This window comes from Hyperolius riggenbachi, chromosome 6, assembly GCF_040937935.1.
Source record: "Hyperolius riggenbachi isolate aHypRig1 chromosome 6, aHypRig1.pri, whole genome shotgun sequence".
Classification (NCBI taxonomy): domain Eukaryota; kingdom Metazoa; phylum Chordata; class Amphibia; order Anura; family Hyperoliidae; genus Hyperolius; species Hyperolius riggenbachi.
This window is the reverse complement of record NC_090651.1, coordinates 364,960,035-364,986,430: the sequence shown is the minus strand read 5'-3', so window position 1 is coordinate 364,986,430 and position 26,396 is coordinate 364,960,035. Positions and strand designations below refer to the sequence as shown.

General features: G+C 46.3%; 1 protein-coding gene across 1 annotated transcript in view; it reads right to left on the bottom strand.

Annotated features, from left to right (window-relative positions):
- LOC137522273 (IgGFc-binding protein-like) overlaps positions 1-26,396 on the bottom strand; it is a 103,099-nt gene that overhangs the window by 51,208 nt on the left and 25,495 nt on the right. Inside the window, exon 5 of the mRNA XM_068242302.1 lies at positions 10,604-11,174. Within this exon, the coding sequence (XP_068098403.1) occupies positions 10,604-11,174 (571 nt within the window). The remainder of the gene's footprint in view (positions 1-10,603; positions 11,175-26,396) is intronic.

The following is a 26,396-nucleotide window of genomic DNA, read 5'->3' as shown; positions in this document are numbered from 1 at the left end:
TGTTTATTTACAGCCCTGGTATCACCGCTAGGTACCAGGGCTATTATGTCACGCTGCCTACCTGCTGCCACACTCACACTACTCCTCCATACCTCCTCCTGCTGCTGCTGCTGCTGTCTGTCTGTGTTTCCCACTGCCAGGGTACACTACACAGATGATTTACCTTCTGCTGCCACTCTGCCACCAGCTATTACGTCAAACAATAGCTGCTCACATTACTCCTCCATTCCTCCTGCTGCTGTTGCTGTCTGTCTGTGTTTCCCACTGCCAGGGTACACAGAATTACCTTCTGCTGCCACTCTGCCACCAGCTATTACGTCAAACAATAGCTATATTGGTTGCAAAACCAAAACCAAACAAACCATTAAAAAAAAAAAAAAGGTTTAATTTTTCTGAGGTGCCCGGGTTGAAAACTGTGTTGTCCCAGTTGTGTATTGGACACAATGTGGGCTGCACGACCCCTGTCTGGGACCTCCTGTTGTGTTTATTTACAGACCTGGTATCACCGCTAGGTACCAGGGCTATTATGTCACGCTGCCTACCTGCTGCCACACTCACACTGCTCCTCCACACCTCCTCCTGCTGCTGCTGCTGCTGTCTGTCTGTGTTTCCCACTGCCAGGGTACACTACACAGATGATTTACCTTCTGCTGCCACTCTGCCACCAGCTATTACGTCAAACAATAGCTGCTCACATTACTCCTCCATTCCTCCTGCTGCTGTTGCTGTCTGTCTGTGTTTCCCACTGCCAGGGTACACAGAATTACCTTCTGCTGCCACTCTGCCACCAGCTATTACGTCAAACAATAGCTATATTGGTTGCAAAACCAAAACCAAACAAACCATTAAAAAAAAAAAAAAAGGTTTAATTTTTCTGAGGTGCCCGGGTTGAAAACTGTGTTGTCCCAGTTGTGTATTGGACACAATGTGGGCTGCACGGCCGCTGTCTGGGACCTCCTGTTGTGTTTATTTACAGCCCTGGTATCACCGCTAGGTACCAGGGCTATTATGTCACGGCGAGCTGCCTGCCTCATTGACTGCCTGCTGCCACACACTCATCCTCCTCCTCCTGCTGCTGAATTTACCTCCTGCTGTCTTTGTGTTTCCACTGCCAGGGAGCACATACAATGGCGCTTCCAACATGCGTGCGCCCACCAGCTATTTGTTACGCTCAAAAATAGCTGCATTTCTTTAAAAAAAAAATTGAAAAGAGAAATACGTGAAGAAGAAGAAGACGATATTGAAAAAGAAGGAGAAGGAGAAGATGAAGATGAAGAAGAAGATGAAGAAGAAGATGAAGAAGATGATGAAGAAGAAGATGAAAAAGAAGAAGAAGATGAAGAAGATGAAGAAGATGAAGAAGAAGAAGATGAAGAAGAAGAAGATGAAGAAGAAGAAGAAGAAGATGAAGAAAATGATGAAGAAGATGAAGAAGAAGAAGAAGAAGATGAAGAAGAAGAAGATGAAGAAGAAGAAGAAGAAGATGAAGAAGAAGAAGAAGAAGATGAAGAAGAAGAAGAAGATGAAGAAGAAGAAGATGAAGAAGATGAAGATGAAGAAGAAGAAGAAGATGAAGATGAAGAAGAAGAAGAAGATGAAGAAGATGAAGAAGAAGATGATGAAGAAGAAGAAGAAGATGATGAAGAAGAAGAAGAAGAAGACAATATAGAAGAAGAAGAAGAAGATATAGAAGAAGAAGATCTAGAAGAAGAAGAAGAAAGATAAAGAAGAAGAAGAACAAGTATATACAGTAACACTACTGAACAAAATTAAGGACACAACTTCTCTTTCCACATTTTTTTTTAAAGGAACATCCCCACATAATCACTTGCTGTTGTTACTTGGAAAAAAAGATGTTTCTTGCATCATTCACCCTCAAAACAAGTGTTGGAAGCTATTTAAGGCCAATTCGAATAGTCAGCTCGAATAGTGAGCTCGAATACCGACTCGAATAGTGAGCTTGAAGTCCGACGTCGAATCGAATAGTAAAAATTATTCAACTCGAATATTCGACTGACCTCGAATAATTTACTATTCGAATTCGACCAAACTCGAATTTTAAAAAGGGGTATTTGAGCATCACTAGCTTGAACTACTTCAGTTGTGTGTATTTGAATCTAAAATATATGAAAGTCTAATGTTTATCAGTACATTACAGAAAATAATGAACTTTATCACAATATGCTAATTTTTGAGAAGATCCTGTACATGTTTTTCTTTACAGGTTATTACCGCCTGGTTCTGGGTTAAGGTTCGCTTTAAAAGACTCATTTTTAAAGGTAGGACATTGATGGCTTCATAAATGTTGGGTGGAGAGATATATCAATTACAGAAGACAAGTCCAGTGAGAGCTTTGACTGGGGAACTAAAGCATCATGGCCAGGGAGGAGTAGGAAAGAAAAGAAGTGGAAGTGAAAAAGAAAATATGAAAAAAGAAGAGGTGGGTGGGGGGGGGGGGCGGGAGTAGGATATGCAGGCACTGTGGTTAGCTTATTCTCTTTAATAAGTGTAAAACTGCACACTCTACTATATGGCACAGGTGTCGAACTCCAGGTCTGGAGAGCCAGATCCATGCCAGTGTTTAGGATGGACTGAGAAAGAAAGGAATGTGTTCTACCTGATGGACCTTACCTTTCCTGATTCAGACCCATCAATTAATTTGAGCTGTGTCAAAAATATGTGAGGACCTCGGCCCTCAAAGGACCGGCTTGACATCCCTGCTCTATGGGAATGACATTATAGCATCTTAACTTCTCAACTTCAGCCCCCGGACCGCCTAACGCCGAAAGTCCTGGGATGGTGATTTGCAGGAGCGTGCATCTCCACTTGGATGACGGAGCTCCGCTCCACCGTCAGTCACCCAGCGGCGATCGCCGTTTATTTACACGGTACAGAGCTGCAAACTATGGCAGCGCCGTACTGGGGACAGCCCTGGGTGGCAAGAGAGCAATCATCTCTCATTGGCTGAAGCCTATGACAGCCAATCGCTGTCATAGGCTGGCTAGGGAAGGGAGGGATTGGTAAATAAAAAAAAAATCTATATAAAAATAAACAAAAATATTTGGAAAAAAAAAACATCGGGGGAGCGATCACAGCCCACCAACAGAGAGCTCTGTTGGTGGGGAGAAAAGGGGGAAGGGTAATCACTTGTGTGCTGCTTTGTACGGCTCTGCAATGAGGCCTTAAAGCTGCAGTGGCCTATTTTGTAAAAAATGGCCAGGTCTATAGGGGTTTTAAAGAGGAACTCCAGCCTAAACAAACATACTGTCATTAAGTTACATTAGTTATGTTAATTAAAATAGATAGGTAATATAATCTCTTACTGTTTTAAAAGAACAGGCAAATGTTTAATTCCATGATGGTAGCCTTCTTTTTGGTTGAAAGGAGGTGACAGGGAGCATGAGACACAGTTCCAACTGTCCTGTGTCCTGAGCACCTCTCCCAGTTGCTAGGCAACATGAATAACAACATAGGAAATTCTATTATGCTCTGCACAGCATCAAGGAAAACAAGCCTGGGCTTTATTTCTTTGATGGGTGGAGCTTAGCTAAAAATGCAGCTAAAAATGATGCTTTGGTAAGAAAAACTAAGTTCTGATGCTGTGACACTGTTAAAGAATAGAGTTGGGCCGAACCTCCGATTTTAGGTTCGCGAACCTGGTTCGCGAACTTCCACGGAAGGTTCGGTTCGCGTTAAAGTTCGCGAACCGCAATAGACTTCAATGGGGATGCGAACTTTGAAAAAAAAAAATATTTATGCTGGCCACAAAAGTGATGGAAAAGATGTTTCAAGGGGTCTAACACCTGGAGGGGGGTATGGCGGAGTGGGATACATGCCAAAAGTCCCGGGGAAAAATCTGGATTTGACGCAAAGCAGCGTTTTAAGGGCAGAAATCACATTGAATGCTAAATGACAGGCCTAAAGTGCTTTCAAACATCTTGCATGTGTATACATCAATCAGGTAGTGTAATTAAGGTACTGCTTCACACTGACACACCAAACTCACCGTGTAACGCACCGCAAACAGCTGTTTGTGTAGTGATGGCCGTGCTGGACTGGTGCGCACCATGGCGAGAGTGCAGGTTTTGGTGGCTTTACAGCCCATATGGTCCCCTGGCTGATGTAGCTGAATGACAGAACAGTGACTGTCCAGCTGATCAAATTTGGTCTGACCACAATGAGGCAACGACCTTATTATCGTGGGTGTGCCCCCCGAGACACTCATCTAGGCGCCGGTCATTGCTTCATTGTGATACGCAAGCCCCTTCACCACGGCAAGGTAATGATCACGAAGGGGAATGGGCGCATGTACATGCCTTTTCTTTTGTTGTTGCAGCTGCCCGCAGTGCAGCCAGAAAAATTAGGCAGTCATGTACATGCACCAGAAAAATTATTACAGCGGCCGCTGCTAGCAGCGGCCTAAAAAATTCAGCAATCCGCCTGGAGTCCCGGACCCTGTTGGTGGTGGCGGAGAAGGTAGTCAAGCGGCCTGCAGGCAGACATGCTGTGTGGAGGGACTGGGAGTGACTTAGTCTTCTTGGGGCAGGCCAGGCAGCCAGTCACACGGCGTGCAGGCAGAGATGCTGTGTGTGCGGGGACTGACTTAGTCTTGGGGCGGGCAGCAGCCCTCCGGGTTCCATGCCTCATTCATTTTGATAAAGGTGAGGTACTTAACACTTTTGTGACTTAGGCGACTTCTCTTCTCTGTGACAATGCCTCCAGCTGCGCTGAAGGTCCTTTCTGACAGGACGCTTGCCGCAGGGCAGGAGAGAAGTTGGATGGCAAATTGGGACAGCTCTGGCCACAGGTCAAGCCTGCGCACCCAGTAGTTCAAGGGTTCCTCATCGCTGTTCACAGCAGTGTCTACATCCACACTTAAGGCCAGGTAGTCGGCTACCTGCCGTTCCAGGCGTTGGTGGAGGGTGGATCCGGAAGGGCTACGGCGAGGCGTTGGACTAAAGAACGTCCGCATGTCCGACATCACCATGAGATCGCTGGAGCGTCCTGTCTTTGACTGCGTGGACACGGGAGGAGGATTAGTGGCAGTGGTACCTTGCTGGCGTTGTGCCGTCACATCACCCTTAAAGGCATTGTAAAGCATAGTTGACAGCTGGTTCTGCATGTGCTGCATCCTTTCCACCTTCCGGTGAGTTGGTAACAGGTCCGCCACTTTGTGCCTGTACCGAGGGTCTAGTAGTGTGGCCACCCAGTACAGCTCATTCCCCTTGAGGTTTTTTATACGGGGGTCCCTCGACAGGCAGGACAGCATAAAAGACGACATCTGCACAAAGTCGGATCCAGTACCCTCCATCTCCTCTTGCTCTTCCTCAGTGACGTCAGGTAAGTCAACCTCCTCCCCCCAGCCGCGAACAATACCACGGGAAGGTTGAGCAGCACAAGCCCCTTGCGATGCCTGCTGAGGTTGTTCTCCTGCCGCTGTCCCCTCCTCCTCCTCCTCCTCCTCCTCCCACAAAGAAACACCTTGCTCATCATCCTCTGAGTCTGACTCGTCTTCTGCACACGACTTCTCTTCTTCCTCCTCCTCCCCCCTCTGTGCTGCCGCAGGTGTTGAGGAAACAGCTGGGTCTGATGAAAATTGGTCCCATGCCTGTTCCTGCCGTAACGGTTCCTGGTCACGCTCATTCACAGCTTCATCCGCCACTCTACGCACAGCACGCTCCAAGAAGTAAGCGTAGGGAATTAAGTCGCTGATGGTGCCCTCACTGCGGCTCACCAGGTTGGTCACCTCCTCAAACGGCCGCATGAGCCTGCATGCATTTTCCATCAGTGTCCAGTTGTCGGGCCAGAACATCCCCATCTTCCCAGACTGTTTCATTCTACTGTAGTTGTAGAGGTAGTGGGTCACGGCTTTCTTCTGTTCTAGCAGGCGGGAGAACATGAGCAGGGTCGAGTTCCAGCGAATCGGGCTATTGCAAATGAGGCGTCTCACCGGCATGTTGTTTTTGCGCTGAATTTCCGCAAAGCGTGCCATGGCTGTGTAAGACCACCTCAAAATGCCCACAGAACTTCCTGGCCTGCTTCAGGACATTCGCTAAGCCAGGGTACTTTGCCACAAATCTTTGAACCACTAGATTCATGACATGTGCCATGCAGGGTATGTGTGTCAGCTTCCCCATATGCAAAGCGGCAAGCAGATTGCTGCCGTTGTCGCACACCACGTTGCCTATCTCCAGGTGGTGCGGGGTCAGCCACTCATCCACCTGTTTCTTAAGAGCAGCCAGGAGAGCTGCTCCAGTGTGACTCTCCACTTTGAGACAAGACATGTCTAAGATGGCGTGACACCGTCTTACCTGGCATGCAGCATAGGCCCTGCGGAGCTGGGGCTGTGTAGCTGGAGAGGAGAACTGCCACTCAGCCAAGGAGGAGGAGGACAGCGAAGAGCATGTAGCAGGAGGAGAGGAGGTGGCAGGAGGCCTGCCTGCAAGCCGTGGAGGTGTCACAATTTGGTCCGCTGCACCCTGCTTGCCATCGTTCACCACCAGGTTCACCCAATGGGCTGTGTAGGTAATGTAGCGGCCCTGCCCGTGCTTGGCAGACCAGGCATCCGTGGTCAGGTGTACCCTTGACCCAACGCTCTTCGCAAGAGATGACACCACTTGCCTCTCAACTTCACGGTGCAGTTGGGGTATGGCCTTTCTCGAAAAATAAGTGCGGCCTGGCATCTTCCACTGCGGTGTTCCGATGGCCACAAATTTACGGAAGGCCTCAGAGTCCACCAGCCGGTATGGTAACAGCTGCCGAGCTAACAGTTCCGCCACGCCAGCTGTCAGACGCCGGGCAAGCGGGTGACTGGCCGAAATTGGCTTCTTCCGCTCAAACATTTCCTTCACGGACACCTGACTGCTGCTGTGGGCAGAGGAGCAGGAACCGCTCAAGGGCAGAGGCGGAGTGGAGGAGGGTGCCTGTGAAGGTGGAAGGGAGAAAGCGGCAGAAGCAGATAATGCACCTGATGGAGGAGGAAGAGGAGAAGGAGGGTGGCTTTGCTTTTGTGCTGCTGCTTTTGCTCAGGTGGCCATCCCATTGCTGTTTGTGCCTTTTCTCCAGGTGCCTTCGTAAGGCACTTGTCCCTACGTGAGTGTTGGCCTTTCCACGGCTCAATTTTTGTTGGCAGAGCGAACAGATGGCTTTGGTCCGATCTGAGGCACACACATTAAAAAATTTCCACACCGCTGAGCCACCCTGGGATGTGGGCACTATGGGGACCTCAGCAGCTGATGCTGAAGGGCAAGTTGGCTGGCTGTACATAGGTGGCGATACATGGTGCCAGACTCTGCCACCAGCTGTTTCTGACGAAGAGCTGCCCCAGCTTCTTTCAGCAACTTCTCTCCTCCTACTACTCTCTGACTCCCCCTCTGAACTGTCCCCCTCTTCATCTCCTCTATTGGGAACATACAGGGGATCCCTATCATCGTCATCATCGTAATCATCCTGCCCAGCTTCGCTTGCCTCAGACAAATCCAAACATGCACCATCAGTAGGTCCTTCATCCTCCTTACACGTTACATCCATAGTGTTGCCGGGTAACTCAAATATATGAGCTGGTGAAAATTCATCTGGCTGTAACAACAATGGCTGTGCATCAGTGATTTCACCACTAAATAATTCTTGCGAAGTGTCAAATGCAGCGGAAGTGGTGCTAGTAGTAGCGCTGGTGGATAAGCAAGATGAGGTGTTCTGTGTCGCTAAATACTCAACCACGTCCTGACAATCTTGGGAGGTGATGGGACGTGCCTTCTTCCGAGCACTGTACTGTGGGCCAGGTCCACATGAAATTACATTTACACGACCTCGCGCAGATCTGCCGGGTGGCCTTCCTCTGGCTCTGGCACTACCTCTTCCTCTACCTGTTTTGTCCATATCGGGTATGCACGGAGTGGTATATCACACTGCGTGCACTCACGTAGGTAGGTGGGTTTACTTAACTGCACAGGTATGCGCACTGATGCGGTGGGTTCACTGAACAGAACAGGTATACAGTGGCGGGTTCACAGAACAGGTATGCAGTGGCAGGTTCACTGAACACAACAGGTATGCAGTGGCAGGTTCACTGAACACAACAGGTATGCAGTGGCGGGTTCACTGAACAGGTATACAGTGGCGGGTTCACTGAACAGAACAGGTATGCAGTGGCGGGTTCACTAAACAGAACAGGTATACAGTGGCGGGTTCACTAAACAGAACAGGTATACAGTGGCGGGTTCACAGAACAGGTATGCAGTGGCAGGTTCACTGAACACAACAGGTATGCAGTGGCGGGTTCACTGAACAGGTATACAGTGGCGGGTCCACTGAACAGAACAGGTATGCAGTGGCGGGTTCACTGAACAGGTATACAGTGGCGGGTCCACTGAACAGAACAGGTATGCAGTGGCGGGTTCACGAAACAGAACAGGTATACAGTGGCGGGTTCACTAAACAGAACAGGTATACAGTGGTGGGTTCACAGAACAGGTATGCAGTGGCAGGTTCACTGAACACAACAGGTATGCAGTGGCGGGTTCACTGAACAGGTATACAGTGGCGGGTCCACTGAACAGAACAGGTATGCAGTGGCGGGTTCACTAAACAGAACAGGTATACAGTGGCGGGTTCACTAAACAGAACAGGTATACAGTGGCGGGTTCACAGAACAGGTATGCAGTGGCAGGTTCACTGAACACAACAGGTATGCAGTGGCGGATTCACTGAACAGGTATACAGTGGCGGGTCCACTGAACAGAACAGGTATGCAGTGGCGGGTTCACTGAACAGGTATACAGTGGCGGGTCCACTGAACAGAACAGGTATGCAGTGGCGGGTTCACTGAACAGGTATACAGTGGCGGGTCCACTGAACAGAACAGGTATGCAGTGGCGGGTTCACTAAACAGAACAGGTATACAGTGGCGGGTTCACTAAACAGAACAGGTATACAGTGGCGGGTTCACAGAACAGGTATGCAGTGGCAGGTTCACTGAACACAACAGGTATGCAGTGGCGGGTTCACTGAACAGGTATACAGTGGCGGGTCCACTGAACAGAACAGGTATGCAGTGGCGGGTTCACTGAACAGGTATACAGTGGCGGGTCCACTGAACAGAACAGGTATGCAGTGGCGGGTTCACTAAACAGAACAGGTATACAGTGGCGGGTTCACTAAACAGAACAGGTATACAGTGGCGGGTTCACTAAACAGAACAGGTATACAGTGGCGGGTTCACAGAACAGGTATGCAGTGGTGGGTTCACAGCACAGGTATGCAGTGGTGGGTTCAATGAACAGGTATACAGTGGCGGGTCCACTGAACAGAACAGGTATGCAGTGGCAGGTTCACTGAACAGGTATACAGTGGCGGGTCCACTGAACAGAACAGGTATGCAGTGGCAGGTTCACTGAACAGGTATGCAGTGGTGGGTTCACAGAACAGGTATGCAGTGGTGGGTTCACAGCACAGGTATGCAGTGGTGGGTTCAATGAACAGGTATACAGTGGCGGGTCCACTGAACAGAACAGGTATGCAGTGGCAGGTTCACTGAACAGGTATGCAGTGGTGGGTTCACAGCACAGGTATGCAGTGGTGGGTTCACAGAACAGGTATGCAGTGGTGGGTTCACAGCACAGGTATGCAGTGGTGGGTTCAATGAACAGGTATACAGTGGCGGGTCCACTGAACAGAACAGGTATGCAGTGGCAGGTTCACTGAACAGGTATGCAGTGGTGGGTTCACAGCACAGGTATGCAGTGGTGGGTTCACAGAACAGGTATGCAGTGGTGGGTTCACAGCACAGGTATGCAGTGGTGGGTTCAATGAACAGGTATACAGTGGCGGGTCCACTGAACAGAACAGGTATGCAGTGGCAGGTTCACTGAACAGGTATGCAGTGGTGGGTTCACAGCACAGGTATGCAGTGGTGGGTTCACTGAACAGGTATGCAGTGGCGGGTTCACAGCACAGGTATGCAGTGGTGGGTTCACCACACAGGTATGCAGTGGTGGGTTCACAGCACAGGTATGCAGTGGTGGGTTCACAGAACAGGTATGCAGCCAGACAGGAACAAGTTAAGCCTAACTAATCTTTCCCTGAGAGACAGTCTGCAGCAGCTCGCCCTACTCTCACTAACGCAGGCAGCACACGAGTGACCGTAATGGCCGCCGCTGCCTGCCTTATATAAGGGGGGGTGGGGCTCCAGGGGCTAGTGTAGCCTAATTGGCTACACTGGGCCTGCTGACTGTGATGTAGAGGGTCAAAGTTGACCCTCCATGTGCATTATGGGGCAAACCGAACTTCCGCAAAGGTTCGCCTGCGGGACGCGAACGCGAACCACTGAAGTTCGCATGGAACCGTTCGCAGGCGAACCGTTCGGCCCAACTCTATTAAAGAATAACCAAGCCTTTTCAGTTCTGCTGAGCAGATTTTTAGTCTGGAGGTTAACGTTAAGCCTGTGGTCCTCCTTAAGTGGTTAAAAAGGAGCTAAAATAAATAGTGTAGGTCAGTTACATTATTAATCTGCATCTCATTTTAGAAGTTGTACATTAACACTTTAAGAAGAAGAAAAAATAAAAAGAAACAAAAAGATAGAGGTATTTTAGCAGTGTGTACTTACCACATCCTGCCCGGTCTCTCCATTCCCGAATTGTAATATTTCTTTTTTGGCAAATATCAGCATATGTTGCCAAGCTATTGCATAAAATTTGCTTGGAGCCTCCATTAAGGCACGCATCATATACACAGTTGTCAGCAAATATCTTGGAGTCTATACTCTCTAGACATTGACTGAATGGGCCATCGGGTTTGGTGATTAATCCACATTTTGTTTCGTCGTAATAGATTTTCTGCTGCTCTAATGAGCAGGTCAGACACACGCCGTTACAATCGTCCCAGCACAACTTGTTTCCATCGTTCACTTTCCAACTTTTGCCAAAATCGACAGGACCGCCTGCTTGGACTCCGGATGGTGTGGCAAAGTCATCATTAGGATTTTCATTGTAGTAACCGCACATCCCACACAGATTTTGAAAATAGCTGCTGGAGATGTATATCTGTAGCACAAAATTCCAGTCGTAGATCACTTTTAAAGTGAAATTAGTTGTAACAATCAAGCTGTTGCCAGACTGATAAAGCATGACTTGCCCATTGGCCAAGGTGAAAGGAAGCCTCTGACGCTGGTTATTAACCTGTAAGAAGAGAGACGGTGAGATTAAAAAAATATTTATTTGAAATAGATAATCTACTTAGTGGTGTTGGTGGTGGTGGGAGGGGCTATATTTTTTGTTTTATTCCTATATAACATTTTTATAAAAAAAAAAAAAAATTAGGTAACATTACATACAACATACAGTATTGCAGATTTAACTGGAATTCTATTTGTTGTTGAAATTTAATTTTCCTTTGCATTTGACCTCTACTGTTCATCCTTGATCTCAGAACATGGAATTCATGACCCACCTGTTTTTCTAGCTTGTTCAGCTGCTCATTCAAAAAAAGTTTTCTCTAGCACTTTTTCCTCTTCTCCTACTTCCTTCTGCTGTTGGATATCTAACACTTCTGCTGGAGTTCCCCAAGACTCAGTTCCTGACCCGCTGTTCATTTTTATTCATAACTCAAAATTTAAATATGGTGGCCTTGATTCACTAACTGGCACTAAGTCGGTTAGTGTGCCTTATCACTTAGTGGGCACAAACTACAGTGCTAACCTTATCTGAGGTTAGTGTGCCTTATCTGAGGTTAATGTGCCTTATCTGAGTTAGTGTGCCTTATCTGAGGTTAATGTGCCTTATCTGAGTTAGTGTGCCTTATCTGAGGTTAGTGTGCCTTATCTGAGGTTAATGTGCCTTATCTGAGTTAGTGTGCCTTATCTGAGGTTAATGTGCCTTATCTGAGGTTAATGTGCCTTATCTGAGGTTAGTGTGCCTTATCTGAGGTTAGTGTGCCTTATCTGAGCTAGTGTGCCTTATCTGAGGTTAGTGTGCCTTATCTGAGGTTAGTGTGCCTTATCTGAGCTAGTCTGCCTTATCTGAGGTTAGTGTGCCTTATCTGAGGTTAGTGGGCCTTATCTGAGGTTGTGTGCCTTATCTGAGGTTAGTGTGCCTTATCTGAACTTAGTGCCCCTAAAGTTGCTTTGTGCACACTAAAAGATGCACAAAGCTACATGCACAGGTCGCATCATGTACAGTACCTCGGGTGCGATGTTATCGTGCAGTGCACAATGTAGCTGTGTGCATCTTTTAGTGTGCACAAAGTTGCTTAAGAGGCATTAAGTTCAGATAAGGCACACTAACTTCAGATAAGACACACTGGGCTTGATTCACTAACCGGCACTAAGTGTTAGCGCCGGAGTAAAAAAGAGTTTTCTGGCGCTAAGCCGGTTTGTGTGCCTTATCTGAGGTTAGTGTGCCTTATCTGAGGTTAGTGTGCCTTATCTGAACTTAGTGCCCCTTAACCCATTTTGGCCTCCTGGACGTAGAAATTACGTCCAGGAACCATGCGCGCTACCGCGTGCTCCCGCGGCCGATCGCGCGCGTGCATGCGCGCTCCCGGCCCGTGGTTTGTTAGCCAGGCAATCAGTGAATCGGGCTATGGTGCCCGATCACTGATTCCTCCCCCCCCGCTGAAAAAGCGACAGCTTCTCTCGGAAGCTGCGCCTTTTCTGGCTGTTACCTCCCCCATGCGTCGCTCTAAGCGTGTGTTACGCTTAGAGTGACGTCATGTAAACAAACTCTTGGCCGCCATCTTGTGGCCAAAAAGTAATTTTACAACTAAAAGTAAAAATTAATGAAAATCAAAACACATTTACATTATAAGCCTATTGTTTACCTCCCACCCTCCCAAAACTACCCAAATAAAATGTTTAATATAAAAAAAACAAAAACATTACAATAAATCAAAACATGTAAATATTTACCTAAGGGTCTAAACTTTTTAAATATCAATGTAAAGATGAAATATATCTATATATTTTTTTATTTTAAACTTGTAAATAGTGATAGATGCAAAACGGAAAAAATGCACCTTTATTTCCAAATAAAATATTGTCGCCATACATTGTGATAGGGACATAATTTTAACGGTGTGATAACCGGGACATATGGGCAAATACAATACGTGAGTTTTAATTATGGAGGCATGTATTATTTTAAAACTATAATGGCTGAAAACTGAGAAAGAATCAATTTTTTTCAGTTTTTTTCTTATTCTTCCTGTTAAAATGCATTTACAGTAAAGTGGCTCTTAGCAAAATGTACCCCCCAAAGAAAGCCTAATTGGTTAGCGGAAAAAACAAGATATAGATCAGATCATTGTGATAAGTAGTGATAAACTTATAGGCTAATGAATGAGAGGTGAACATTTCTCAAGTGAAAACGACGGAACGCGAATGGGTTAAGTAGCTTTGTGCACACTAAATAGCTTTGTGCACACTAAAAGATGCACAAAGCTACATTGCACAATGCAGATAAGGCACACTAACCTCAGATAAGGCACACTAACCTCAGATAAGGTTAGCGCTGTAGTTTGTGCCCACTAAGTGATAAGGCTTAGCGCCGGTTAATGAATCAAGTCCACTAACTCAGATAAGGCACATTAACTCAGATAAGGCACACTCACCTCAGATAAGGCACACTAACCTCAGATAAGGCACACTCACCTCAGATAAGGCACACTCACCTCAGATAAGGCACACTAACCGGCTTAGTTAGTGAATCAAGCCCCTAATCTCCTCCACTGGGTATCCTCTTTATCTAAAGACTTTCACTAGCTTTCAGTTCATCTAAAAAAAATCTAATTTAAGTCACTTTGATTTGCCTTTAATCAGTTCACAGGTCCTGTCAGAACCATATCTTTAATCTTATGCAAAGTATGCTGCCAAAGACCTTCTCTGTACCTCCAAAAACCTACTGGTGGGATCCTTACTACTAAAATATTTTCCCAGTTGCAAGACGTCTTTAGATTCTTCCCCTTGTATGACCAAAGCCCTAACTTAAAGGGGCACTATGGCGAAAAATTGTAAAAATGTTATATATGTGCAAACATATACAAAAAAATATGTTTTTCCAGAGTAAAATGAGCCATAAATTACTTTTCTCCTATGTTGCTGTCACTTACAGTAGGTAGTAGAAATCTGACAGAAGTGACGGGCTTTGGACTAGTCCATCTCTTCATTAGAGGTATAGCGAACGGTTCGCCGGCGAACGGTTCCAGGCGAACTTAGGGGGTTCGCGTTCGCCTGCACCAGGCGAACTTTTGCGGAAGTTCGATTCGCCCCATAATGCACTATGAGGGTCAACTTTGACCCTCTGCATCACAGTCAGCAGGCACATTGTAGCCATTCAGGCTACACTAAGCCCAGGAGCCCCCCCCCCCCCCTTATATAAGGCAGGGTCCGGCGGCCATTAGCCTCACTCGTGTGCCTGCTAGAGAGAGGAAAGGGACAGCTGCTGCAGACTTTTTCTCCTAGGGACAGATTAGTTAGGTTCTAGGCTGCTTTGCTTGCTCCTGACTGATTATTATTGCTTTTAAAGCACCCAGCAACAGCTCTTTTCAGAGCTCAACCTGTACATTTTTTTTTCTGTGTGTCAAACTGACACTTTTGTTGCATGCACAGCCTTGCTAATTGATATTGTGTGTGCCACTGCCAGCAGCCCAGCACATTCAGTGACTACCTGTGTGTGTGACAGGGAGCTGCACATTGTACTACCCAGTACTGCATATACCCCAGTACCTGTTGTGTTTACTTAACCCACCTCATCACTGCATATACCTAGCGTTGTGTTGAGTGAACCCAGCTCACTGCATCTAACTACCTGTTGTGTTGAGTGTGAACCCACCTGGCCACCTCTCTGCTTCTAACTATCTGTTGTGTTGAGTGAGAACCCACCTCACTGCATCTTAAGTACCTTTACTGTTGAGTGAACCCAGCTCACTGCATCTAACTACCCAGTACCTGTTGTGTTTACTTAACCCACCTCATCACTGCATATGCCTAGCTTTGTGTTGAGTGAACCCAGTTCACTGCATCTAACTACCCAGTACCTGTTGTGTTTACTTAACCCACCTCATCACTGCATATACCTAGCGTTGTGTTGAGTGAACCCAGCTCACTGCATCTAACTACCTGTTGTGTTGAGTGAGAACCCACCTGGCCACCTCGCTGCATCTAACTACCTGTTGTGTTGAGTGAGACCCCACCTCAGTCACTGCATCTTAAGTACCTTTACTGTTGAGTGAACCCAGCTCACTGCATCTAACTACCCAGTACCTGTTGTGTTTACTTAACCCACCTCATTACTGCATATACCTAGCATTGTGTTGAGTGAACCCAGCTCACTGCATCTAACTACCTGTTGTGTTGAGTGTGAACCCACCTGGCCACCTCGTTGCATCTAACTACCTGTTGTGTTGAGTGAGAACCCACCTCACTGCATCTTAAGTACCTTTACTGTTGAGTGAACCCAGCTCACTGCATCTAACTACCCAGTACCTGTTGTGTTTACTTAACCCACCTTATCACTGCATATACCTAGCGTTGTGTTGAGTGAACCCAGCTTACTGCATCTAACTACCTGTTGTGTTGAGCGTGAACCCACCTGGCCACCTCGCTGCATCTAAATACCTGTTGTGTTGAGTGAGAACCCACCTCACTGCATCTTAAGTACCTTTACTGTTGAGTGAACCCAGCTCACTGCATCTAACTACCTGTTGTGTTGAGTGTGAACCCACCTGGCCACCTCGCTGCATCTAACTACCTGTTGTGTTGAGTGAGAACCCACCTCACTGCATCTTAAGTACCTTTACTGTTCAGTGAACCCAGCTCACTGCATCTAACTACCTGTTGTGTTGAGTGAGAACCCACCTCACTGCATATAGCTTGCATACCCCTGGGATGGACAAAATGGACAAACCAGGTAGAGGAAGAGGTAGAGGCAGACCCAGAGGAAGGCCACCAGGCACCGGCAGGTCTGTGGCTGTGTGAGGTGGTGTTGCTGTGATTTCGTGCGGACCTGCCCCAAAATACAGTGCTCAGAAGAAGGCACGTGCCATCACTTCCCAGGAGGTAGAGGAAGAGGTAGAGGCAGACCCAGAGGAAGGCCACCAGGCACCGGCAGGTCTGTGGCTGTGTGAGGTCGTGTTGCTGTGATTTCGTGCGGACCTGCCCCAAAATACAGTGCTCAGAAGAAGGCACGTGCCATCACTTCCCAGGAGGTGATTGAGTATTTAACACAGAACACCTCATCTCCCGCAGCCACCAGCGCTACAACAAGCACCACATCCGCTGCATTTGACACTTCGCAGGAGTTATCTGGTGGTGGTGGTGAAATCACTGATTCCCAGCCACTACTGCAACAACAAAGAAGGCGCAGGTACACCACCTCCTACGTCTGAGTTAGGTGGCGATAGTATGGACGTAACGTGTGTGGATGGGGATGATGGTGGACCACCTGAAGTTGGTGCACTTGAGGAGGTGTCTGAGGAAAGCGCAGCTGGCCAGGAGGATTATGATGACAATTATACGGATACCACATATGTTCCCGGTAGAGGAGATGACCAGGTGGACAGTTCAGAGGAGGAGTCAGAGAGGAGTAGGAGGAGACGACTCCATGATAGAAGCAGAGTGAGCTCGTCCTCAGAAACAGCTGGGGGCAGTGTCCGGCGCCATGTATCACCAGCTATGGCCAGCCAGCCAACATGCCCTTCAACGTCAGCTGCTGGTGCCACCCTAGCGCCATCACCCCAGGGGGGTTCAGCGGTTTGGAAATTTTTTAACGTGTGTGTCTCAGATCGAAGCAAAGCCATCTGTTGTCTCTGCCAGCAAAAATTGAGTCGTGGAAAGGCCAACTCTCACGTAGGGACAAGTGCCTTACGAAGGCACCTGGAGAGAAGGCACAAACAGCTATGATTGGCAAGAACACCTGAGGAAAAGCAGCACCCCTCAAAAGCCAAGCCGCGGAGAACAACCGCGGCAGCCGTCACAGGGGGCTTCTGCTGCTCCACGTTCCCATGGTATTGTTCGTGGCTGGGGGGAGGAAGAATGGATACACTTTTAAACAATTTAAAAATACAATTATCTAAACTTTCAAACAATTTAAAAATACAACCATCTAAACTTTCAAACAATTTAAAAATACAACCATCTATCATTTTCAAAAAATTAAAAAAAAGGGCCAAAAAAACTTGCCCTCCGTAAAACATTCTTGGCAAATGCTTTTGACTTGGTTTGTCTTCCACTGGCTCAAGGGTCCATCTGACCACAGATGCCTGGTCTGCAAAGCACGGTCAGGGCAGCTACAGCATGGGTCTCAGCAGGCTCCCACTTCGGGCCAGAATCCAACCTTCATTCCCCGCTGTGACAATGGCAGACTTGCCCTCCATAACGGATTCCCGTTAACCTTCCTGGCGGTAACCCCGAACGTAGTTCGGGGTAAGCCGCACAGGAGGTTTTCTCAGGCCCTGCTGGGCCGATTTGAGTAATTTTTTTTTCTGAACGCAGCTAGCACTTTGCTAGCTGCGTCAGCACTTTGATCGCCGCTGCCCCGCGCTCGATCGCCGCTATCCGCGTCGCAACACAGCCCCCTCCCCTAGACCCCTGCGCTGCCTGGCTTATCAGCACCAGGCAGCGGCAAGGGGTGGATCGGGACTCCCTTAGATGTCATGACGTCCATGACATCGGTGACGTCATCCCGCCCCGTCGCCATGGCGACGGGGAAGCCCTCCAGGAAATCCCGTTCTTTGAACGGGATTTCCTGATCGCCTATCGCCGGAGGCGATCGGAGGGGCTGGGGGGATGCCGCTGAGCAGCGGCTATCATGTAGCAAGCCCTAGGCTCGCTACATGATTTTAAAAAAAAATAAATAAAAAAAACAGCTGCGCTGCCCCCTTGCGGTTTTTTATAGACTGCCAGAAGGGTTAAAGGATTTAAAGTTAATTCATTTCAAATACACAGCAGGGTCTCGGAAGTCCGCCTCCTGTATTGTTATTTTTGGTCACTACCTCGGGGCGGGCGTGATGCCTGCCTGCTGCCCTCCTTGGATGTGTAGTGGTAGCCGTTTCTCAGGTTCCACACCGGATTCCATCCCTCATTCCCCGGCCATTAGCCGGGGTCACAATGGCAGACTTGCCCGCCTCCACAGGATTCTTGGTACTGAACAAGTACACAGCAAGTAGAAAATGTAATTCAAAAACAAAACGTAAGCTTTTTAACAATGCCATGGAAAGTTGAGAAGGAAGTCACACATTACCTGACATCACTGAGTGAGGAAGAGCAATCTCGCCATGTTGCGCAGTAGTCCAGCATGGCCGTCACTACACAAACAGCTATTTGCGGTGCGTTACACAGTGAGTTTGGTGTGTCAGTGTGAAGCAGTACTCTAATTACACTCCCTGATTGATGTATACACATGCAAGATGTTTGAAAGCACGTTAGGCCTGCAAATTAGCATTCAATGTGATTTCTGACCTTAAAACGCTGCTTTGCGTCACATCCAGATTTTTCCCCGGGACTTTTGGCATGTATCCCACTCCGCCATGCCCCCCTCCAGGTGTTAGACCCCTTGAAACATCTTTTCCATCACTTTTGTGGCCAGCATAATTTTTTCTATTTTTCAAAGTTCGCCTCCCCATTGAAGTCTATTGCGGTTCGCGAACTTTTCCGCGAACCGAACCTTCCGCGGAAGTTGGCGAACCCGGTTCGCGAACCAAAAATCGGAGGTTCGCGACATTTCTACTCTTCATAGGGGATTCTCAGCAAGGCTTTTATTCTTTATACAGATATTCCCTAAATAGGATTTAAACAATGATGCTGGCCAGCTTCCCTGCTCACTACACAGTTTTTTGGCAGTTGGACAGAGCAACTGATATTCACTAAGTGCTTTTAAAAATAAATAATTCCCTGAGAATCCTCTATGAAGAGATGGACTAGTCCAAAACCTGTCGGTAATGTCAGATTTCTACTACCTACTGTAATTGTAATTTCGACTACCTATCTTATTTGTCTGTTTGCAAATATTAAAAATTGTACAATTTTTTTCGCCATAGTGCCCCTTTAATTTCAATTATGATAATGGAGAGAACAGTAATAACAGTGGCGATGGTTGACAATAACAGTGGTAATGAGTTGTTGTTATTATTATTATTTGTTTTGTACAACATAGATGTTTTCTGCACTTCTTTATACATTAATCAATTTATGTCATTCCCACTCCCTTAGAGAAGCTTAAAGAGAGTCTGAAGCGAGAATAAATCTCGTTTCAGACCTCATAGTTAGCAGGGGCATGTGTGCCCCTGCTAAAACGCCGCTATCCCGCGGCTTAACGGGGGTCCCTGATTCCCCAAATCCCCTCAGTGCAGCGGGGGAGCGCTTCCTGGTTGGGGCAGGGCTAACCGCCGCAGCCCTGCCCCACGCGCGTCTGTCAGACGCGTATCTCCGCCTCTCCCCCGCCCCTCTTAGTCTTCCTTCACTGAGAGGGGCGGGGGAGAGGCGGCGATGCGAGTCTGATAGACGCGACTGGAGGCAGGGCTGCAGCCGTTAGCCCTGCCTCCAGGAAGAAGAAATTTTGCGACCAACTATTGCGGGGGTGGGTTTGGGGGTGAAGGGACCCCCGTTAAGCCGCAGGATAGCGGCGGTTTAGCAGGGGCACACATGCCCCTGCTAAGTATGAGCTCTGAAGCGAGATTTATTCTCGCTTCAGAGTCTCTTTAAAGGGAAACTTAAGTGATCTAAAATAAAAAAAAAGGTTTCACTTTCTTGGGGATTATACCAGCACCCTGCAGCTACCCTGTGCCCGCGCCATCACTCAAGGAGTCACTAAGTTTCGATTTAGCAAGTCTCCGGCCACTGTGCGCAGTAGAGATTTTCTCGTACTACGCAGGACACTCCCGGAGGTAAAAGCGAGAAAGAGGGCGCGCAGCCAGGGCCACACAAGCAACGTGGCCGGTGACAGAGCCAGTCGCCAAAAACAAAACTTAGTGGTTGCAGGGGACCGTAAGATCCTTGAGTGATGGCACGGGCACAGGGCGGCTGCTGGTAGAAGCCCCAGGTAAGTAAAACTCTTTTTTTATCACTTAAAGAGAAACTAAACAAACATAATGTCATTAAGTTACATTAGTTGTGTTAATTAAAATAGATAGGTAATATAATCTCTTACCCACCCTGTTTTAAAAGAGCAGGCAAATGTGTGTGATTTCATGAGGGCAGCCATCTTTTTGGTTGAAAGGAGGTGACAGGGAGCATGATACACAGTTCCAACTGTCCTGTGTCCTGAGCACCTCTCCGAGTTGCTAGGCAACATGAATAACAACATAGCAAATCCCATCATGCTCTGCACAGCATCAGGGAAAAAAAGCCTGGGCAGTTTTCTTTGATGGGTGGAGCTTAGCTAAAAATGCAGCTAAAAATGATGCTTTGGTAAGAAAAATAACGTTCTGATGCTGTGAAACTGTTAAAGAAACACCAAGCCTTTTCAGTTCTGCTGAGTAGATTTTTAGTCTGGAGGTTCACTTTAAGTTCCCTTTTAAAAGACAACTGTAGAAAGAGGTATGTGGTGGCTGCCATATTTATTTCCTTCTAAGCAATACCATTTGCCTTGCCTGTCTATCTTATTGATCCTCTGCCTCTAATACATTGAACCATAGACATTAAACAAGCATGCGGCAGAACAGGTGTTTCTGATAATATTGTCAGATCTGACAAGATTAGCTGCATGCTTGTTTCTGGTATGTTATTCAGATGCTACTGCAGCCAAATAGATCAGCAGGACTGCCAGGCAACTGGTATTGCTTACAAGGAAATAAACTAATCCCTTCTTCCCACCCTACCTAGCCTGGGTGTGAACAACCAAACTACTACCTTACCTCAAACGGCTCTCAACTTGAGGGTGTAGGGAGCTAAAGCACTATTGAGGGTTTTTATTTTTACTTTTTAGCACTGGACTCCTCCTCCACCTCCAACCTCCTTAGCCTTATATTAAGAACACAAGAACACAGGATATTTATCTTACAAAACTGTCTCCAAACCCCCCCCCCCCCGCTCAACAGACATTCACACGCACACACATATACCCTTATATTTCAGCCCCTCCCAGGCCCTGCCAGCCCCTCCCCTAATAATAATTGGACGTGCTTTAAACCAAGTAGATTCAATCAAATTCCTTGGGTCCAAAATCCCTAACAACCTAAAATGAGGAAGAAACACTGGTGGGCATTTATCAAGAGCAGGGATGAGCAGAAACTACGCCAGTGCGAATTTACACATCATAGTTCGCATCTACGCATCGTAGTTCGTAGGTGAAGTTTCAAAACTATGCTTACGAATTTACGCGTAGCGAAGTACCGCTACCTGTAGCTTATGCCCACTATGCGTAGTAAACATGTGTATTGCGAAGTAAACTACCAATGCATTATTTGCGTCTATTTTTCCGCAATGTTGTATGCTTACAAGATTACACATTGGAAAAGGGAATATACGCATAGAATAGTCCCAGGAAGTAGCATTTATAGAGGAATTAATGCATACATTTTTCCGCATACTGGCATAAGCGCTCACATACACTACGCTTCGCACGACGCGTAATTGCATATTTTCACGTGTAGTCTGTGAAATGCATATGAAGCGAATATTTGATTTTGAAGTCGTAGTTTGGTGAAGCGTAATTGTGTAAAACTACGCGTAGTTCCAGCGTGGCGAAGTTGGCTGACTACGACCATCGCTGATCAAGAGTGCCTGAGACAAAATATTAGGAGGTTTTTAGAAATCCATGCAGAAATGTCTCAGACAGCCTAAGAAAGCCTAAGAAATCACTAAATAGTTCAGATTCCTTCTAAAACTGTTGTAAAATAGGAGGAGCTAGGAAGGTCTCTCAGACAGTGCAGTGTGTGAGGGGAATTGCTGTTGCTGAGGTAACCAACACACCTGCTGTATTGGTAGCAGCAGGCTCTGAGGAGGAATTCAGCAGGGGGGAGGAGCACATCACAAATCATGTCTAGCCTGCACTCTGCAATAATGTCTAGCAGTTCTACATCTGTAAAACTGCTATCAACCTTAACCGGTTCAGCACCGCAGTCCGAAAATCTCATGCATCCGAGCAACGTTCACCTCCCATTCAATTGCCTATAACTTTATTGCTACTTATCACAATGAATTGATCTATATCTTGTTTTTTCCGCCACTAATTAGGCTTTCTTTGGGTAGTACATTTTGCTAAGAATTATTTTTTTCTAAATCTATTTTAACAGGAAGATTAAGAAAGAAATGAAAAAAAAATCATTATTTCTCAATTTTTGGCCATTATAGTTTGAAATTAATATACGCTACCGTAATTAAAACTCATGTATTTTATTTGCCCATCTGTCCCGGTTATTACACTGTTTAAACGATGTCCCTATCACAATTTATGGTGCCGATATTTTATTTAGAAATAAAGGTGCATTTTTTCAATTTGCGTCCATCACTATTTATAAGCTTATAATTTTAAATAATATAATAACATATTCTCTTGACATGCATATTTAAAAAGTTCAGACCCTTGGGTAACTATTTATGTTGTTTTTGTTTTTTTTAATTGTATTTTTTATTTTTATTTTTTTAATAAAAAAAAGTGTATGTGGGTAATTTTTGGTGTGGGAGGGAAACTGCTAATTTTAAATGTAAAATAATGTTGTTTTTTTTTTACTAAAAATGTATGTTGGTGTAGTTTACTATTTGGCCACAGTGAAAAATGTCCTGGATGCAAACGATCTCGCATCCAGGAACTAAAATGCTGGGGAGAAGTTTCAAGGGGGCAGAAATACCGTGCTCTCTGGAGAGAAAGCGTCGGTATTTCTGCGGGGAAGTTAGATCGGTGAATGGGAATTATATTCCCATTCACTGATCAGGGGGCTAGCGGCGGGCACCAGCCGACGGCAGCAGCAGTGCCTATCTGGACGAGGAAGCTAGTCCAGATAGGCCGAACTGTTTAAACTGCACCAGTTTAGGGATGTATTTGCACTTTTCTTAACTGTAGTGCAGCTCTAGAAATTCATGCTAAATTGCCACTATTACCTAGGATTTAACAAGGTTCTTATTATCATGCACAACTGTTCTCCCTGCTGGTTAGAACAGATTAAGAAGAAAAAACTGTGGTAATGCGTTGATAAATTTCCCCCACTCTTTCCATCATCACAAAGACAGTACCACCTACAGCAGCTGAAATAGTTTGCCTAATATAAAAAGTAATGCTGCAATGTTATACTGGACTTATCAAATGCATTATCACAGTATCAATAACTGTCTGCTTTGGCTGCAGTGCATTATCTGAGCAGCAGAAAGAAACATTAAATGCAACATAACTTTCCTGCAAGACCTTAACAACAGCAGGTGCATAAAGTGAAAAACCAAGATTGCTCCTGACCTCCTACTCCATCCAATACATGCCTTCAGAGGTGGAATATTGGTCAGTTGTAACAAAAAAACTCCCAGACATGAGAGCAGCTTTATTCACCTGCACAGTAGCCCTGCTTAATGCAGAATCAAGCCAATCTATCTAGCATAAACAGCAATGTTGAAACCTGCTTACAAAAACCTTGGAGACCAAAGTTATATGGTCTTAATAATGAGTGTACATCCGTCCACTTTGCAAGCGATTGCAAGAGACACTGGGCTTGATTCACTGACCGGCGCTAAGTGTTAGTGCCGGTGTGAAAAGTCCTTTTTGGCTGCTAGTGTGCGCAAAGCTACTTTGCGCGTGGCCCGTGCACTGCGCGCGCAGCGCCGGTGCACCGATATTAGTGCGCGGTGCGACAATAATGTTGCACTCGCTGGTCCTTGCGGCCGCGGGAGCGTTTTTTGCACTTTTTTTTTTCCACGTAGCAAGCCTAGCGCTATCTACATGATTCCCCCCTCCCTGCGGCGTCCCTCCCTGCCCTCCGTTCGCCGCCGGCACAATGGCCCGTCCGGAAATCCTGTTCTGAACGGGATTTCCTTGAGGGCTTTACCCGTCGCCATGACGTCACAGGGAGACCCGATCCACCCCTCAGCGCTGCCTGGCACTGATTGGCCAGGCAGCGCACAAGGTCTCGGCTGGGGGGCCCTGTATCACGGCGGGTAGCGGCGGATTGGCAGCAATCAGGTAAGGCACGCAGCAAGCAAAGTGGTTGCTGCGTGTTTACAAAAAAAATTGTTCAAATCGGTCCAGCAGGGCCTGAGCGGTGACCTCCGGCATCTCTGGACGAGCCTAGCTCGTCCAGAACGCTAGGGAGGTTAAAAGTCGCACCCGATGCGACGAAAATGACGCATCAGGTGCCTCCGAAGTGGCGCATCATAGCACTGCTTAACGGGCACCCGATGCGTAATTTTCGTTGCATCGGGTGCGACTTTTAATTACCAGCAAACAAAGCTATTTAGTGTGCACAAAGCTACTTAAGACACACTAACTCAGATAAGGCACACTAACCTCAGATAAAGCACACTAACCGGCTTAGCGCTGGAAAACTCTTTCTTACTCCGGCGCTAACACTTAGCGGCGGTTAGTGAATCAAGCCCTCTGTGACATTGAAAGTCGTGGAGCTCAATGGCTCTTTTGCATAGATAACAACTGGAGTTTCTTAACCCTTCATGCACTGGAAACAATATTAGACTTATTTCTCTGCTCCTAATGTTTTATTTCTTAGCTGTACTACACATACAAATAATTAAATCATATATCTATATATTTTTTTTGCTTCAGTCTCTCTTTAAAGAGGAACTGTCTCGAAAATCTTAAAATTAAAAACACATACAATTAAGAAGTGCATTTCTCCCAGAGTAAAATGAGCCATAAATTAGTTTCTCCTATATTGCTGTCACTTACAATAAGAAGTAGAAATCTGTCATTACCGACAGATTTTGGACTAGCCCATCTTCTCTTAGGAGGGTTCTCAGTGTTTTCTTTATTTTTTAAAACCTCTTAGGGCTCTTTCACATCAGAGCTTGAGTTGGAGAACGCTCAAAGCATACGTTTTGTTGTATGCGTTTTAATGCGTTTTGATATGCGTTGCACTGCAGTGAGTGTGCGTTTTTAATCCGTTTTCAGTGCGTTACAGCACATAGAAAAACGCAGGTAATTTGTTTTTCTTAACTTTCTACATTGTTCCTCAGTTGCATTCTGGGACTGATTGCCTGCGTTAACGGATTAAAAACGCGCATAGTGTACGTTTTACATTGACTAACATTGTAACGCATAAAGCTAGCGTCGGCCGAAAAACTGCGCCTGGGTGCAGTGTAACGCAACGCACAAAAAGGCTGCGTTATATGTGAAAGCTAAAATGAAAGTCTATGGACTTTCATTTCACCTTGGGTAACGCAAACTTTACCCTTTGCGTTGAAACGCAGAAAATCTGCCCTTATGTGAAAGAGCCCTAAGTGATTGGCAGTTGCTCCGTCCAACTGCCAAAATAGTGTACAGTGATCAGGGAGGCTGGCCAGCATCTTTGTATAAATCTTTTTCAGGGAATGTTTTTATAAAGAATAAAGGCCATGCTAATAATCCCCTATGGAGAGATGGACTAGCCCAAAACCTGTCAGTAATGTCAGATTTCTATTACTTACTGTGTGAGACAGCAACATGGGAGTTAAGTCATTTATGGCTCATTTTACTCTGGGAGAAACGTACTTCTTATTTGCATGTGTTTTAAAGGTTAAGATTTTTGAAACAGTTCCTCTTTAAGTATGTCTTCTGAAGTCGAGATATATTGATTGCATATGCATCAAGGAAACAAAAGGATGAGATACCTCTAAGTGTAAACCATTAAAATCTGTACCTTATGCTTGAAAAGGATACACAAACAATAAAATGCACTTACATTTGTATCCTTATGCAAGGGACCCATTTTATAAAAGATGTCTATATCAAACAGTAGAGATGGCCCGAACCTCTGATTTTTGGTTCGCGACTTCAATGGGGAGGCAAACTTTGAAAACTAGAAACACTTATGCTGGCCACAAAAGTGATGGAAAAAATGTTTCAAGGGGTCTAACACCTGGAGGGGGGCATGGATGAGTGGGATAGATGCCAAAAGTCCCGGGGAAAAATCTGGATTTGACGCAAAGCAGCATTTTAAGGGCAGAAATCACATTGAATGCTAAATTGCAGGCCTAAAGTGCTTTAAAACATCTTGCATGTGTATACATCAATCAGGGAGTGTAATTAGAGTACTGCTTCATACTGACACACCAAACTCACTGTGTAACACACCACAAACAGCTGTTTGCGTAGTGACAGCCGTGCTGGACTGATGCGCACCATGGCGAGATTGCTCTTCCTCACTCAGTGATGTCAGGTAATGTCTGACTGCCTTATCAACTTTCAATGGTTCTTTCTCTACCATTGTTAAAGCTTACATCTATTTTTTTAATTACTTGTTCTGCTTGCTGTTCAGTACCTGCAACAAGAATC